General features: G+C 44.1%; 1 protein-coding gene across 1 annotated transcript; it reads right to left on the bottom strand.

Moving 5' to 3' along the window:
• Positions 1-216: 216 nt before the first annotated feature.
• On the bottom strand, positions 217-15040 carry CCSAP (centriole, cilia and spindle associated protein). Its single transcript, XM_085055462.1, has 3 exons — positions 14672-15040; positions 6173-6462; positions 217-4314 (listed from the first exon to the last, which is right to left on the bottom strand). Exons 1-3 carry the CDS (start codon positions 14964-14966, stop codon positions 4141-4143), a joined length of 759 nt encoding a protein of 252 aa, XP_084911588.1. The 5' UTR covers positions 14967-15040; the 3' UTR covers positions 217-4140.
• Positions 15041-15361: the final 321 nt, after the last annotated feature.

The raw sequence follows: 15361 nt of genomic DNA, 5'->3' as shown, positions 1-15361 counted from the left end.
TTAAGAATCTCCAGGAGAGTTACAGGAGGAAGAGAAGAAATGGTAACTGTAATCTAACCTCATTCCCCACCTTAATCATTCAATCAGTTTCATTCCAGGAGAGAATATCTGGGACAAGCAGAAGCCACAGTTTGCATGCAGGGACTAAAGTGCCCTGTAAGGGAAAAAAAAAAAAATCTGAGACCCCAAAAAGCACAGTACGAGCAGTCCAGGCACTTTGTGTCACTCATTTTATTCACATGTACAAGTTGACACTACGCTATTTATTATAGACAATACAGAAGCATTAAAAACAAATACTGTTTAAAAACTTTAAAAAACACATATTGCTTCAAGCTTAGATGGTATTTCCCTATTGTTTTTAAAGTGAATTCAGTGCTAACAATAGCTGAGGCAGCTTCCCATTCATTTGTACCCCTAATTTCATGGGGCTACTGTCAAGGTGTTGAGTCAGGCTCCATTTATGGCTTTGCTGCTGAGTGCACTAACTGAGCTGGAAAAGAAACTGGAACATCCAGGTTACCACACATTAGGCTCTCAGATTGCTAGCATTTGGTCCCTATCACAGTTAAAAAAAAAAAAAAAAAAATCAGAGAGGCCTTTATAGTTCAGTGGCACTACATTATCCCATAAAAAATGAGAATAGGTACACTTCCCTGTGTGTTAAAAATTCAATTGAAATGTGCATGTACTACCTGGATAAAATTCTTACCAGAAATTCAGGTCTGTCCCTCAGTTTTGTTAAAGTTGGCTCTAAGTTTAGCTATCACCTTGACTATCTCAGCTTTCTGTGAAAAAGTCTGTATTTCGTAGTTGCAAAGATGTGACAGCAGTGACTGAACAGGCATGCTACTGTATTTTACAGGACATTCTTACTCAGTTTTCATGGTAACATTTTACACTGTAAACACTAGTCTTCACAACACTATAGTTAAATTGCAGCATTACACATTGTAAAATTCTTGCTTCACTTAGCTAAGTACTTCCAGAAACAAAGGAATAAACAGTAATTTTAATGAAGACTTTGGATAATTGACTATTTACTGTGTTCTTACCAAAAAGTTTTACTTCTAAAACAGGAGTGAGAAGTGTTCACTACTTGGCTAAATTCAAGAGTCCATGCAAGACAGAGTTCAGAAATCCCTTAACTGACAGGGAGACATTCAGTAAGTTTTCTGCTTTTTAGTGAGTCCAATTTGAAGCAAAATGGCCACCTCCTGTAGGAATCTATGGAATACAGATAAAGCTTTTTAATCTGAAAAGTTCTGCTTTATGATTCAAGTGGCTTTTCATTTGTTAACATCAAAACACCAGCAGTTTTCCAGACCAAGTATTTTACACACAGAGCTTGCAGTGATCAGAACTATACTACTTAATATGCTCTAAGCAAAACAGTAGCTTTTTAGTCAAGTAATGCCCAAATGCAGGAAGGCTACCTGATTTGCAGAATATTTTACCCCTCACTCCAGGTATTGTATTACTTAAACCCAGATAGTACCAACATAGCACCCAGGATTGTTTCAGCTACAGACCATTTGAAAAAGCACAACTACTCATGAGACCTTACTAGTGTCTCTGCTGTCTTCTAGTAAATGGTCTTTGTGGGGAACAGCTCTTGACCATACAAGGATTAAGATCAGATGATTTCCTCAGTATACAGCAGCCTTCATGCTGTTGAAAGGTCTCATGCTCTGTTGAGCACCTGATCAGGCCTGTTGGAGATGTTTTAAGTTTGGTTCCCAGTATCCAAGGCAGAAGACACTTTAGCCTCCTATAATTATTGAAAACACCAACACCTAATGGGAGATACATCCTATCCACACATGGGTACTTAAGGCAGGCACACAGTCATCATCCTGGCTCCTCTGTTCCTTGTGGGAAGAGAGAACTGCAGAAGCTATTTTTGAAAGTGTGGCAAGATGAGTCCTGCCCTACACAATCAAGGAAACTGTTGAACATGACAAAATGCACTGAGGGCACAATCCATCTGCTGTAGTTACATGAAGCCTACAAAGCCTGTGGGCAGCAGGAACAGGCAAGATTTTACTGAATAAGGCTGTTAAACACTACTGAGTTGGTGCTTCGACACTGTTGTTCAAAGCTGGGGTAGCTTCTGGAATTGAAACAGCATCAGAAGCAAACTAAGCATATTTACAGCAGCTATTCAAAGAGGAAAACACAGCATAAAAGGAAATTAAAGGAATCTCGTATGGAATAAAGGCATCCTCTGGAATAGTTTTCCCCAGTTTTGGGCACTGTTCTAAAGTTTCAGGAAGTTCTAGCCTGTGGTTTACAGAGCTGTTGAAATACAAGGATTTTGCTATGTATAAGACATTCTTAATCATAGTGTGCATTCCCAGACTTACAAGCTGTAAGATATTAAATAGGTAGCCTTCATAAAGTTGTCTGTATTTTTATAGCTTTATGTTTAAAAGGCAGGTATAAAAAAAAACAACTGATTATAATTTCATGGATTCTAGGACATTTTAGCAAAATTAAAATTGCGGTGAAACTTTTAGTGATGTGGTGGAATTGACACTAGGAGGCAGCAGTGCTTGGACCCTTTGCACAATTACTTTCTTCAAGAACACAATCAGATTTTTCACTAAGCACGTACACTCTGTGTTGCAGTAGTAATTCTAGAGTCCTCTAGAGTCACTCACTGAGACTCTGGAATGAAGGTAAAACTAGTGCAGGTTTCTGCTGCAGAAGTGCAAGTATGCTTCCTGTGGGAAAGTGTCCAGCCTGTAAAACACAAGCTTCAAAACAATTAAACCAAGATAACCAACATATGTAACTAACAAACAACACATCTGAACAAAACTTTGAAGCTCACAACTACAGCAATAATCTGCCTAAAGCGTCGTTAGCAAACTGAAAAAAAGATAATTTACAGCCACCTGAGGGAAACAAAACCACCAAGGATATCACAATGACTGTCTTACTATGCTGCAGTATGACCTATGAAACAAAACTGTTCAAACTTCATTATAGGTTGTTTACTAAAGGATAGACCCCTCCTTCTTTCCCTAGCCCTTACCCCCTCCCCATCCCCCTATAAGTGAGGGGTTCTGCACCAGTTTCGAGAGGCAGAAAGCTTCTCAGGACTTCATCTACAAGTTTTATCAATACAGTTTTCAAGTTTAAACCCTTTAACAATATACTTGTACAATATCTCCAAGCGGAATGCATATTGCACTCTGACCCCCACTGAGCATAATAGATACTCTGAAGTGTTAAAAATAGACCTCACTAGAAAGGAGCCAGCCCTCTCCTTCAATAAATGCATTTACATGATTAAGTACAGACTAAGTGTGACCACAAGGTTAGTACAGTGGTACAAGTCTATATTGGTAGAACAAGTAACTGCTTATTGAGCAGCAGCTATCAGATAGTGATTGTCTACATTAGGTATTTGGTACAACTGGAACAGCTACAGCAAAACAATCCTGTAGCTGTTTCTTGCCCTGAAAATGAGTATTTATTCTAATGACCTTAGAAACAGTGATAAAACTTAGCAACAGCAGATTCACTAATCAAACAAGGTTGCTTTTTGTTGGGGGGGTATTGTTTTTAAAGTTTCTGTATACAGACAATACTTGGTATTTTCCTGCCTAAAGCATCTACATTTATTAGTGCTAATTACCAGACACACTGGCTTCCTGTTGCCTGTCTTCACATACTTATTTTGGTAAAAGTGTTACATCAAATAGTATTGTAAATACAAAGGCACCTCCATCACTCCTTTAAAGTCTTTCCCCAACACCATCTCCCCATGACTGTAGTTAAAATAAGGGAAAACAGATTATTTGTAACCATGATCAAAAAAGTGTTTCCTCTGACTCCCTGTATGCTAAGGTTCCCCCTCCCACCCTCCAAACAAACTAACTGAAGCATTAGAAAAATTCCCAAAAGGGGAACTGTTTAAAAGTTTGGGTAGTTATATCTAAAAGCCTCTTCAAATGTTATGGCTCCAAGGATACACCCCACTGTGAGGTAGGTAGCCAAGATAAAAACATTGTAACAAATATTTTAACAGCTGGAAACTCCCTATAAAAACCTTGCATAAGTAGTTTGGTTCCTTGCACCAGTGTCCTGATATGCGTAACTCCTTCTGAGGATGCCTAAGGGAATCCAGGTTCAGAGAGCTCTTGCTGAGTAGCATCTCATGTACTCTGTCATCCAAGGGTTGTCTGCTGGGGAGGGCTTTGTTCGCCAAGTGTTTTCTGCCTCTGCTGATTTCACACGCCTCTGAGAAAGCTTCCTTTTCTCCACTTGTCTCCTGTTCTTTGCTCGTAGAGCAGATTCATGAATCTAAAAGACCAGAGATGTATTACAGAAGGGAAACAGCCTAGGAATCCCTCAGGAATGGCAAGGATTGCTTTTTCTTTGTCCCAGTCCCCATCCTGAAAGAACAGCGATTGTGAGCAAGGTTGTATTTTCTTCTGTAATTTGTATCTTAACTGAAGCACAGATTTTTTTTTCATGAAAAGTGCTTCAAATTCTGTTTTGCATCCTTTCACACTTCAAATTATTAAATGATTCCAAAAATCTTGAATGTTTTGTAGTCTTATTCAGACATATTCTAAAACCTTCAATTCTCTATCATTTAAAATCTTAAACACCATTCAATATGCCCAAGTATCCCTTAAAACTTAAGCCATATTAGTGAGACCAAACACTAGATATTCCTTGCTAGAGGCTAAGGATCTTAATTTTGAACAATCTGCTGAACACACAATTACATACACTTTTATATTAACAAGTTATCATATTTCCCCCAAAAAATGTAATCTGAAGAGCCAGTTTCTATGTTTGCTTGCTTCTATCTCCAGATTGAAAACTCTCTATCCCATCTCAATTAGGGGAAAGTAACACCTTTCAGACATTCAAGAAAAAGTATCCTCAGCAGGCAGTAAGTAGTTAGTTCATATGTACAGAAACATCCTTAGTGAGAAAACACTGCATAATTGGGAGTGTTTCAGAAATGTTCTGCCCATGCAGTCCAAACTCAAGACCTGAGCTGAGGTGTTCCATTACTGTTTCTAGCACAAGAAATGTTAGAAGTCTAAGATAAAATATAAATATATCTGCTCAAGTCAGGCTTCAGCCTCTTCTAGGATTCAACATAAAGCACTAGTCAATTATTTTGAGCACTTACCAAAGCTTATCAATTCAGCATTGGTATCATTATTAGGAAAGGCAGCTTCTTTACAAAGCTGCAAGGCCCAAGTTCCTCATTTTGCTCAAAGGGTTGAGCTGTCCAGAAAGGAAAAGTCTGAGCTTCAAACCCATTCCAAAACAGCCCATCAAAGGCTAGCTCTGCCTTGTACATCATGACCACCCACAACCTCAATCCTTAGGTGTCTTGTGTCATAGATTCAGACTCTACATTGATTGTACGATAAGGACAAGACGCTGGCAGGGATACATTAATGATTATGTTTTACCAGCCTAGGAAAGTTATAGAGAAGGAAGAAATGGATCTGTTGTAACACTGCCTTGCTGTTTCTAAGCCAGGAAACAGCCCCAGTACAGCAGAATCCTGGTGCTGTCCATGACCACATGAATTTAATTTGCGCTATTTTGGTAATATTTACACCAGCCCTGTAATCCATCAGCCATCTGATAGACCATTCTGCTGCAAGCAAAATTTCCTACTGGCAATGCACCAAAACAGGCTGCTCGACAAGACATTTTAGGAGGAAAGCATTTGTACCATCTCTGTGAGACTCCTAGCTTAAACAGTACCCCAGCAAAATTCACTCTTTTACAGCAGAAGTGCTACCCCAGTGTTTATATACCTGCCTGCTGTGGGGTGCCTGGTGCTAACTGCCTGCTTTTCTCTTGTTTTTGTGATGCTCAGGATGCAGAAATACATTTATAACAGCTGGGTTCACTGGTAACACTGTAACAGTCAGAAACACGACAGCCAGGTTTTAATTACAATTCACAAGTATTAGTCAAACATGGGAAGTTTCCAAACCAACTAACAGTCAAGTGCTCTTTCATTTGAACATCTCAAGACTCTTCAGGTTTTTTGCTAAAATTTACTGCTAGAATCTCCACACATTCAAATAAAGGGACCCCTGAGAAGTTTTACCTAGATGTTAAGACATATCTAGACACTATGCAGTCACTGCCTTTTAATGAAAGAGAAGCTTTTACTTACTTCATTCACCGAAGCAGAAGCACAGACATTATGAGTTTTCTGGCTTCCAGTATCCGTCTGTCTTTCTCCCCACCCATACAGGGCAAATGGATGTTTGTTCTCCTTTGGTGCATCTGTCCTTTGGGGACTTTTGGCTGATTTTCGATCATTACGACTGGACAAGGCACTTCGACTTGGACGTCGTCCTGTACGGCTGGTTTTGTCTGCTTCCTTTACAGAAGTCTGTTCTACAGTTTTCTCCTGCTCTTCCTTCTCCTGTTTTTCTTGATCTTCTTTTTCTTTTTCTTTCTCTGAAGAAAAAAAAAAAAAAAGTTAAGGTTTAAGCTCCCAATGACAACATATTAATGTCTGATTTGCACAGTCTCTCAACACATCACTGAAGCTGTGCTTTTTTTAGAAATGCGAGAATTCATTACTTCCTTAGCAACAGCCATATACCTTGTGTAAAGGTCTTCATTCTTTCTTTAGTGACTACAATACAGCTTTCACATACTTAAAAATGCCTTTCACTGGTGAGGTTACAGATTACCAACAGCTCAAGGCAGAATTTAAAGACTGTTTCCAGTGATCTTCTGTCTTCACTACTTTATCCTTTCATCTCTCAGACAGCAAACAGATGGACTGCTGAATGCCACAGAGAGGCTGCTAGCCAGTCAGAGATGAAATCTGATAAGAGTATGTGCAATATTAAATCCATATTATCAGCCTCCACTGCAAAAAGTGATTTACTTTCAAGCTTCCTGTTTATACATATATCTCTATTATGGCTTTCTCTTCATGGAAAAGAAGAGAGTATGAAGCAAAAACCTACAAAATGGTAGACATCACCCTTGCTACGTGTTCAGTGAATGATGTTGTACATTTAAAGTACCTCAGTCTACAGGTATTACTCTCCAAAGCTCATTTCTCCCACACATTTATGCCTTCCATAACAAGGGGCCAGCAATAGTCCTCCAGGCACTGGGTATGAAAGTAGGGTTTGTGAGGGAGAATAAAGGGTGAATAACTGCAGTTTTAGATCATCACTGAAGGCTGAATCAGCATCATATAAAATCTTAATAAAAACACAGATAAACAACTGCTCCATAAGATCCAATCTTCTTGCACTACAGTGCTAGGGAAGAACTAGTTTTCCTTAGTTTGTGGCACCAGTGAAGCCACACTTTGAATCCTATGTTCTGGGGCCCTCCCTAGAAGAAAGACACTGAGGCGCTGGAGCAAGTCCAGAGAATGGCAACAGAGCTGGTGAAGGGTCTGGAACACATGTCCTATAGGGAGCAGCTGAGGGAGCTGGGGTTGTTTAGCCTGGAGAAGAGGAGGCTCAGGGGAGACTTTATCACTCTCTACAGCCACCTGAAAGGAGGTTGTAGCCAGAGGGGGGTCAATGTCTTCTCCCAGGTAAGAAGTGACAGGACAACAGAAAATGGCCTCAAGTTGCATCAGGGGAAGTTTACATTAGATATGAGGAAAAATGTCTTCATCAAAAGTATGGTCAGGCATTGGAACAGACTGCCCAGGGAAGTGGTTGAGTTCCCATGTGTGGAGGTATTTAAAGATATGTAGATTAATCACTTTGGAACACAATTTAATGGTAGATTTGGCAGTGCTGGATTAACAGTTGGATTCAATTTGTAAGGTCTTTTCCAACCTAAACAAGTCCATTACTCTAAAATGAGCAAGTTAATCAAATATGCTGTTTACAGTACATTAAGTGAAATATGACATTGGGAAAAAAGTAAATAGAAAGAACCTGGTTTTCATTCTCCATCCTGCAAATCTTCAGTAGTAGGGTTAGCAGCAGCGTGGACAAACTGGAAGTGTATGCTACACACAGAACATTGTGGGCAGGCACAAGCAGACACTGTGCTCTGACATCTGTGTTATTTTTAGGCCAACCGTGCCTTTTATGTACAAGGCAACTAAAGCCTTTTATTCACCTAAGAGCATAGGAGACCACTAGTAACTAATTCCCTTCAAGTATCCAAATTTGATCATTAGATGCTGTCTTCTGCTGGACACAAACAGTGATCACTTGACCTCTGCTGACATAAACACACCGAACTTGCAAGTTTTCTACCACACCATCTATTTCTGCCTCTGGTAGAGACCAGCTCCAAACCACCTCTGTTCCAAATCTCAGCACCTTCAGCCATCACCAGCACACACAGGTGTGGACAGAAGGAATTCCTTCACTGCTGTAAGGAGTTCACCTGGCTTAGGGCTTGCTTACATATTGACAGGTTGACCATGAACAGCTAGTGCAATTTTTACCCAACAGTCTTCATTATTAAAAGCAGAAGGGCTTGCCAATCCTGTGACAAAAGGGCAACCGTTCCTGCTAATTGCTGTGGTTTCAAGCACATGCATGCCTAATCTGATGCTGCTTTAATTTCAATCTTGTATCCATCCAGTTCTGATGAAATAGAAATTACCAGCCTGGCACACTGGTTAAGCATCCATTTACTCTTGCACTCACTTCCCACTTGCAGAGTAAAGATATCAGGGCTTGTTCCATGGCCTAGAATTGCCCTAAGGCAAGCCTTATGCTCTCTTGCTAGCTGTTAGCCTTGCCAGCACACTTTCTACTTGCTGCCAGCCAGCAGAGAGGCCCTACTGCTGGGCCCTGTTCAGGCTTGCCTATACCCATCTTCCAAGATGTGCAGGTGAAGCATTCTGCTGCAGGTGATACTGCAGTACAGCTGAGTATTTGGTGAAGAGTGGCCAGTAATGTTTAAGACCTGCATTTCTTAAAAATTCAGTTGAATGACAGCACAAAACAACAAAAAACCCAAAAAAATAGTCAAGGCCAAAGTAGTGGCATATTGAGACCAAAAATGGCTAGATTAATTTTACATACCTAAATATTGGCTGGGCATTGTTTCAGTTATTACAGCCAAGGCTGGATAAAAGACAGCAGCAGCGACCTCAGTGTGGTGTTAGATTTGTTTTGCATAGTGTCCTGTGCTCTGGGACACAGAGCTTCACCTCTGAAACAAGGCAGCTCATTCATCATGGCTGCAAACAGGCAGCACAGAGCTATCTCCTTACAAAACATTATCTGAGCATCTCCCTTCACAGCTACTCCAAAGGAGGGACTGCCTAGGTCCGTTATCAGAAGGAAGCACTGTTTTGAGAAAATGAAACACAAATGAAACACTGAAAGGGAACATATTGCTGTCAATTCTGCAACAGGAGTGCTTTCATTTTGGAAAGCTATTCCATCCTGCATTCAAGGGAAAATGGCATCTTCCTTCTCTGCAAAGGAAGATGGAGCAACGCTGACTTCATTTACAGCAGAAGTGGCATTTAGAGACTTAAAAATACAGGAAAGTGGGGGCTCTGCAATTGCATGGATAGTTTAGCTTTAAAAAACAAGGCAACAGCCATGCCTGGGGATGCTGCTCACTAGGATGTAACTCCAGCTGGTCCGGGAATGATTGAGCCAGCTTGTCCCAAAATAGCAGTACAAGCATATGGGTAAATGGCATGCAGAGTCCTCTGCACAGCCTTACAGTAAATGCTGTATGCCAGAGTGTACTGTAGCACTTATGAGCCCCTGCTGTTAGAGCAGGTATTCCCATGAACTCACTCCTACTGTGCATTTACACAGAACTCGGTTGGTGGAGGTACAAAATTCCTAACAATTATTTAAGCCTTTTATTTTAAACTACAGTTTATATCCAAGCCATTCTTTTGGCAATATTTTCACAGGAAGTCAGAAAAGCAGCAATTGACAGCAAGGCTTAGACACAGCTGCTCAGGGAGACCAGGCACCAGCAACACCTACCCATCTTCTCCTTCCCATGCAGAGCACCAGCTCCAGCGACACAGGAAACTCAGAACTGACTGGCTTGTGGCATTACAGGGATTAGACAGGAGAGGGGGAAAGCTAGAAACGTTTAAAACTGCATCACGGATGCTAAGCAGAGCACACTGGATGGACAGGAGGGGATTAAGTGCTTAACAGGCAGAACAAGTCTGCGAGGCCCACCCAATAGGGCTGTTGAAAGCTCCTGCCCAGGAGAGGTCACTTAAACCCTGCTGCATCGCCCTGCTTGTGTAACAGCTCCGCTGCAGGCTCCAGCGGGAAGAGCTCCAGGGGAGCTGCCCTCTCCCACAGCACTGCACACCCCGCCGGGCACACAGGACCCCCATTTCAAAGGCCATGCTGACTTACTGCAAGTATCAGCAGCCTTCTGCTTAGCTCCACAGGCCAGGTCACAGGGGTCAGCAGTATTATCTCTGCACAGAGATGTTGGCTCCTTACAGCACTACCTCAGAGTCAGGAGAAGCCCTTTGTGCTTGAAATGCTGCAGGCAGAACTGGAAGTTTCCTGCTTTTGTACCAACACCTGCCCAAATGCAGCAGGTCTCCCGTAGCTCTTGAAGGGGCTATATAACCAGTTGTGGCCAGTCGTGGGTAGCAACAAAAGACAGCTGGGTAGAAAGTAAGTTACTGCCGATGAAACAGATTGCAACATTTCTTCAAGGCAGATCTTGGTGAGGCAATACTGGAGCTAGCAGCCACACAGCAGCTCAGAGTTGATTAGATTCACACAAGCTTCATCTGCAGCAGAGTTCGGAAAGTAATTACTGGATTGGCTTGATAGCAAAGCTTGTTTCCAAAGAAAAAAAAATAAATTGGACCAGCTTTAAATAAAAATACTATAAACCCCTGAACTGACACCCTTGTCTTCTTCCCTGAACACAAGCTGCTCCTTCCTATATTCATGGGCCAGCAAATACACCTGCAACACGATGACAGACTAGATTGGGGAACAAGTTTGAAATTGGATCTTCTGTTTAGTTTTGCTAATCCAGACCAGTCACTTTCCAAACACTGTTGAGGCAATTCCTTTGATGGCAGCTTGTCACCACTGTCACTTAAGACCCCTGCACAAAAATGCTGAAGGCGAAATGGCAACAAGGATTGAAAGATGCCTTCATCCTGTGTATGTGTGTGTGCAGCAGTGTCATTTCACAAGCAACAGGTCTGACAGCAGCACTGCTGCCAAGAGCTGCTGTCTTCTACTTACCAGCCCACTGGCTTCTGTTGACAGCTTTGAGGATGTGTCTACACCATAACTACACCAGTTGATTTAGGTCAAGATTTTGCTGGATTATGTTTAAAGCACATCTGTGCCTGGGCATGTTCCACAGAACAATCCCACAAACAGCTGCTGCAAGTGGAGGGCCAGAAGGAATTAACCCAAAGTTGCCTCTGAGCACACCTTAGTATCTCTCAGCCATAGCTTCAGTGCAAGGTACAGTGACAAAGCACCTTTGTCCCACGTGCTATCCCAGGGTTTCACTTTGGTAGTGCTTTAGATCAACACCACTGAACCTTAAAGTCCAAGCTGCCTACATCCGCTTTCTCCATACACACCAAAGCATTCACAAACTTTTACAAACACACACAGGCTCATCTCAATGAGAGAAAGAAGAAACAAGGGCTACACATGCGATTATGAATTGTGTTTACCTCAGATATTTAACCACATTAGTGCTGCCCAACCATACTTGGCAGCAAGCACTGTCAGTACCACTCAGGCAGAAATCAGATTCCCCACAAAACAGCAGGAAGCAGCAGTAGCCAGGTAACAGCTAGGATGCTCCAGCATGTGGGTGGATGTCAGATTCAGAAGACAAAAGATGTCATCAACACGAGCACACACTGCTACCCCCACAGCACTTCGGTGTAATTAAGTTCTTTCAGAGTGAGAAAAAAAAAGGCAGTTTAATAGTAGAAGCTCCAGAGTGGTAGTTTCTATGTTATCTCTTCCACATTCTTTAATTAGCAAGCCACTAAGCAGAAGAAAAATACATCCTTATAATTGTCCAAATCTGAATCAGTCACTTGCTTATATATTAGTATGTAGATTAAGACACAATAAACATCCACTAAATCCAGCTGCCTAAGCAGAGTTGTTTTCAGTTCTTTTGCTAAAGACTTAGTAAAGCTCTTAAATACTTGCAGAACTTAAAAAGTTTATCCTAAGCCATTTGGCAAAGAAGTGAATGTGAAGTACAGATTTTTCTCCCATTGTAAGTATAAAATAGCAAGGACCTAGTAGAACATTAGGCATTCCCTTACAGCATCCATGTCAAAGTTGTATCCGTTGCAGCAGCACAATTGCCCAAAACCCTGCAGCCTGGGGCCACTGCTGCTCCACAGCCCCTTTGCCACTGGTACAGGACAGAGGACACAACTTGAGTGTACTGGGTGGTCACATGCACCATCACTGACCACAGAAAATGCCTGCACAGCTAGCAAGCTTTTATTCCCTGCCAAATCCTGACAAGAATCAGGCTGCCAAGTAGCTTCAGATGGATCTTTCCCTAGAGAGGAGTCAGGGAGGGAATTAGGGAGCAGGCTAAGGAGTGACCAGAGCACCCTGGACAGCAGTCTGGCCAGCCTTGGCAACTGCCAGTGCCATTAGGTGGGAGCAGGCTTACATGCTCTATCCACAGGCTCAACAAGAAGAATGAAAAGAGATTTGGGTCCCTACCACAACTGCCCCAGGTTTGTACATATTCAAACTGCATCAAAAAAGCTGGGAATGACAAGTCCTGAGCCTGGCTTCGACAGCTTCCACCTCCTCTCACTAAAAGCCAAGCCTTTAGAGAGCATCGCCTTTTCCCACACAACCACTCCCTGGTCTGTTGCAATTCCTTAGTGCTTCTTGTAGCTGAGATACAATATACTCCCAGACTAACTTCCTCAAGGCCTGATTGAGGAAAGCAAGATGAGGCCCAGTAATACTTTGTGACATACTGGTGAGCTGGGGCGCTTCCATCACTGCACAGCTGCTGTGGTTTGACCTCAGCCAGCAACTAAGTATCACAGACTCACACAATCCCTCCCTCTGCAGCGGGATGGCAACAAGAATCAGAAAAATTCATGGGTTGAGGTAAGAGCAGCACAATAACTGAAATAAAGTAAAATGTAATAATAGTAATGAAGAGGGAAGAATAAAACCCACGAGAAAACAGAGATGCACAGTTGGTGCCTCCTGGGAAACTCCCACTCAGTTAATTTACTGGGCATGATGTTTTATGGTATTGAGTATCTCCTTGGCCAGTTTGGGTCAGCTGTCCTGGCTGTGCTTCCTCCCAGCTCCTGGTGCACCTGCTGGCTGTGAGAGCATGGGAAACGGAAAAGTCCTTGATTTAGGGTAAACACTACTGAGCAACTGATAAAAACATCAGTGTGTTACCAACATTACTCTCATGCTGAATCCAACACACAGCACTGTACCAGCTGCTGGGCATAAAATTATCCCATCTGAAATCAGAACAACAGCTTTGGGGAGGTGGAGTGTATTACCCCAGCAGCTGTGTGCATCCCCATGTGAGGCCTGGGTACCACAGGCCCACCCAGCTCACTGCAGAGCCCCACATCACTAATATGCTCTGAAACACCAAGCCTCTTGAACAGATGACAGCATAGCTAAAGCTTTTGTGTAATATGGTATTCTTAAGGTCAGTGAATGCAGATTAGTCTGGAATATCAGAGTACAGATCATTCTGGAAAGCTCAGGCCCCAAAGGACATTGAATCAGATTCATTTCCCCACTCAACACAAGCACATCTAACTCCAGGGAAGGGGAAAAAAAAAAACCCAAAAAACCAACAAACAGGCAGCATGAGGCTTAACTGAACAATTCTCAAGGATTTTCTCTGCTACTGTACAACAGAGAGACAGCTGACTCAAAACACATTTCAAAACACCAATCAATGGCTGCCAGATACAGTATACTTCTATTGCAGATAAGAAACAATATCTTATGGGATAAAAAAATACCAGCTCGGGAAGCTTGACAGTGTTATTATCTGCCTAAGCACTCTGTGTAGTTAGATCTTGAGACATCAAAAGGCAATTACGGTATGCTAGAAGAGAACAAAATGTTATCAGCTCTGCAGCTGTTCAGACTACGAAGTTACCTGCAAACCCCAGATCAAACCTCAGGTAGCATTAAAAACCAAGTGTTCAGCCGACACAGATTACATGTGCAAATCCAGGAAAGCAATTGCGTTAAGTGCTGCCACTGGCATATAGTCCAACTTGCCGCTGCTTTTGCCCGAGAACCTGCTTATATAATTGCAGAGATGCTCGGCTCCCATGGCAACAGTTTACATAAGTGGCTGTGACTCAGGATGAGAGTTACCACCACTTGCCTCTTTAAAGAGACACCTCCGATGCCGCAGCTATGGCTTCGCCCAGGCCTAGCCAGGATGCGGCTGGCGGCAGCAGGGCTCGGCTGATGAACAGTTCCACCCTCGGGCCATGTCCCGGGGGCGGTAGGACGGGCCAGGCGGCGGCCGGCTGCCCCCGCACGGTCACCCCGCCGGGCCCAGCACCCCCGGGATCGGGATCGGCCCCCGAGCCTCGGCAGGGCGGTCCTGGCAGAGCCATCGCTGCCGAGCCCCGCGGAGAAGGGCAGGGCAGCACGGCCCGGCCGGACACACGTGTGTCCCCCCTCACCGCCGCGCTCCTTACCGGGGCTGGCCCGTCCCGCCTCGCTCGGCGCTGCCGCTCCCACCGCCTCCTCCTCCTGCGCGGCCGCGGGGCTGCCGGCGCTCGGCGGCGAAGGGGAGCCGGCGGTGCTGCCGCCGCCGCTGCCGCTGTCCTGCTCCCAGCCGTCCCAGAGCCAGGGCCGGTGCGCCTGCTCCAGCAGCCGGCGGCTGAGGCGGTAGTGCAGCAGCTCCAGGTAGCAGGCGCCGCACGACTCCCACTTGGGCTCCTTGAAGCGCTTCATGTACTCCGTCTTCACGCGCCGCGCCGGCACCACCATGGCGGAGCCGGGAGCAGCAGCCGGGAGCCGCGATCCGGGAGCCGCGATCCGCCGGCCGAGCCCGCCCCCTCCCGCTGCAACGTTTAAATCCAAACAGCGCCGTCCGGGCCCGCCCCCGCCCGCCCCGAGCGGGGAGGGATGCCTGGAGCGGGGGGACAGCGCCGTGAGACACGGCGAGCGGGATGAGACAGAGTGAAAATTAAATTAAATTTGATATAAAATAAATTATAAATGCACCTCAGCACCTCAGCCCTGGGCCCAGCAGTAGGCGTGCGGAGCGCCGGGTGATCGCTGCAGCCGGTGAGGCTCCGGGAAAGGCAGCCCGCCGCCCGGCCGAGGGGCAGCCTGGCGCTGCCCAGCGCCTGCCGGGGCTCACCGAAACCCAGCGGGCCCGA

The sequence above is a fragment of the Lichenostomus cassidix genome, chromosome 3 (assembly GCF_008360975.1).
Source record: "Lichenostomus cassidix isolate B80296 chromosome 3, HeHo_3.0, whole genome shotgun sequence".
Taxonomy (NCBI): Eukaryota; Metazoa; Chordata; class Aves; order Passeriformes; family Meliphagidae; genus Lichenostomus; species Lichenostomus cassidix.
This window is presented reverse-complemented; position numbering and strand designations above follow the sequence as displayed.

Bases quoted from the DNA above. Each gene is read 5' to 3' on its own strand.
- CCSAP (XM_085055462.1), bottom strand. From the start codon at position 14,966: ATGGTGGTGCCGGCGCGGCGCGTGAAGACGGAGTACATGAAGCGCTTC. The intron at 6,463-14,671 runs GTAAGGAGCGCG...TTTTTTCTTCAG, and splicing joins GGCGGGACGGGCCAGCCCCG to AGAAAGAAAAAGAAAAAGAA. The intron at 4,315-6,172 runs GTAAGTAAAAGC...CTGGTCTTTTAG, and splicing joins CTTCTGCTTCGGTGAATGAA to ATTCATGAATCTGCTCTACG.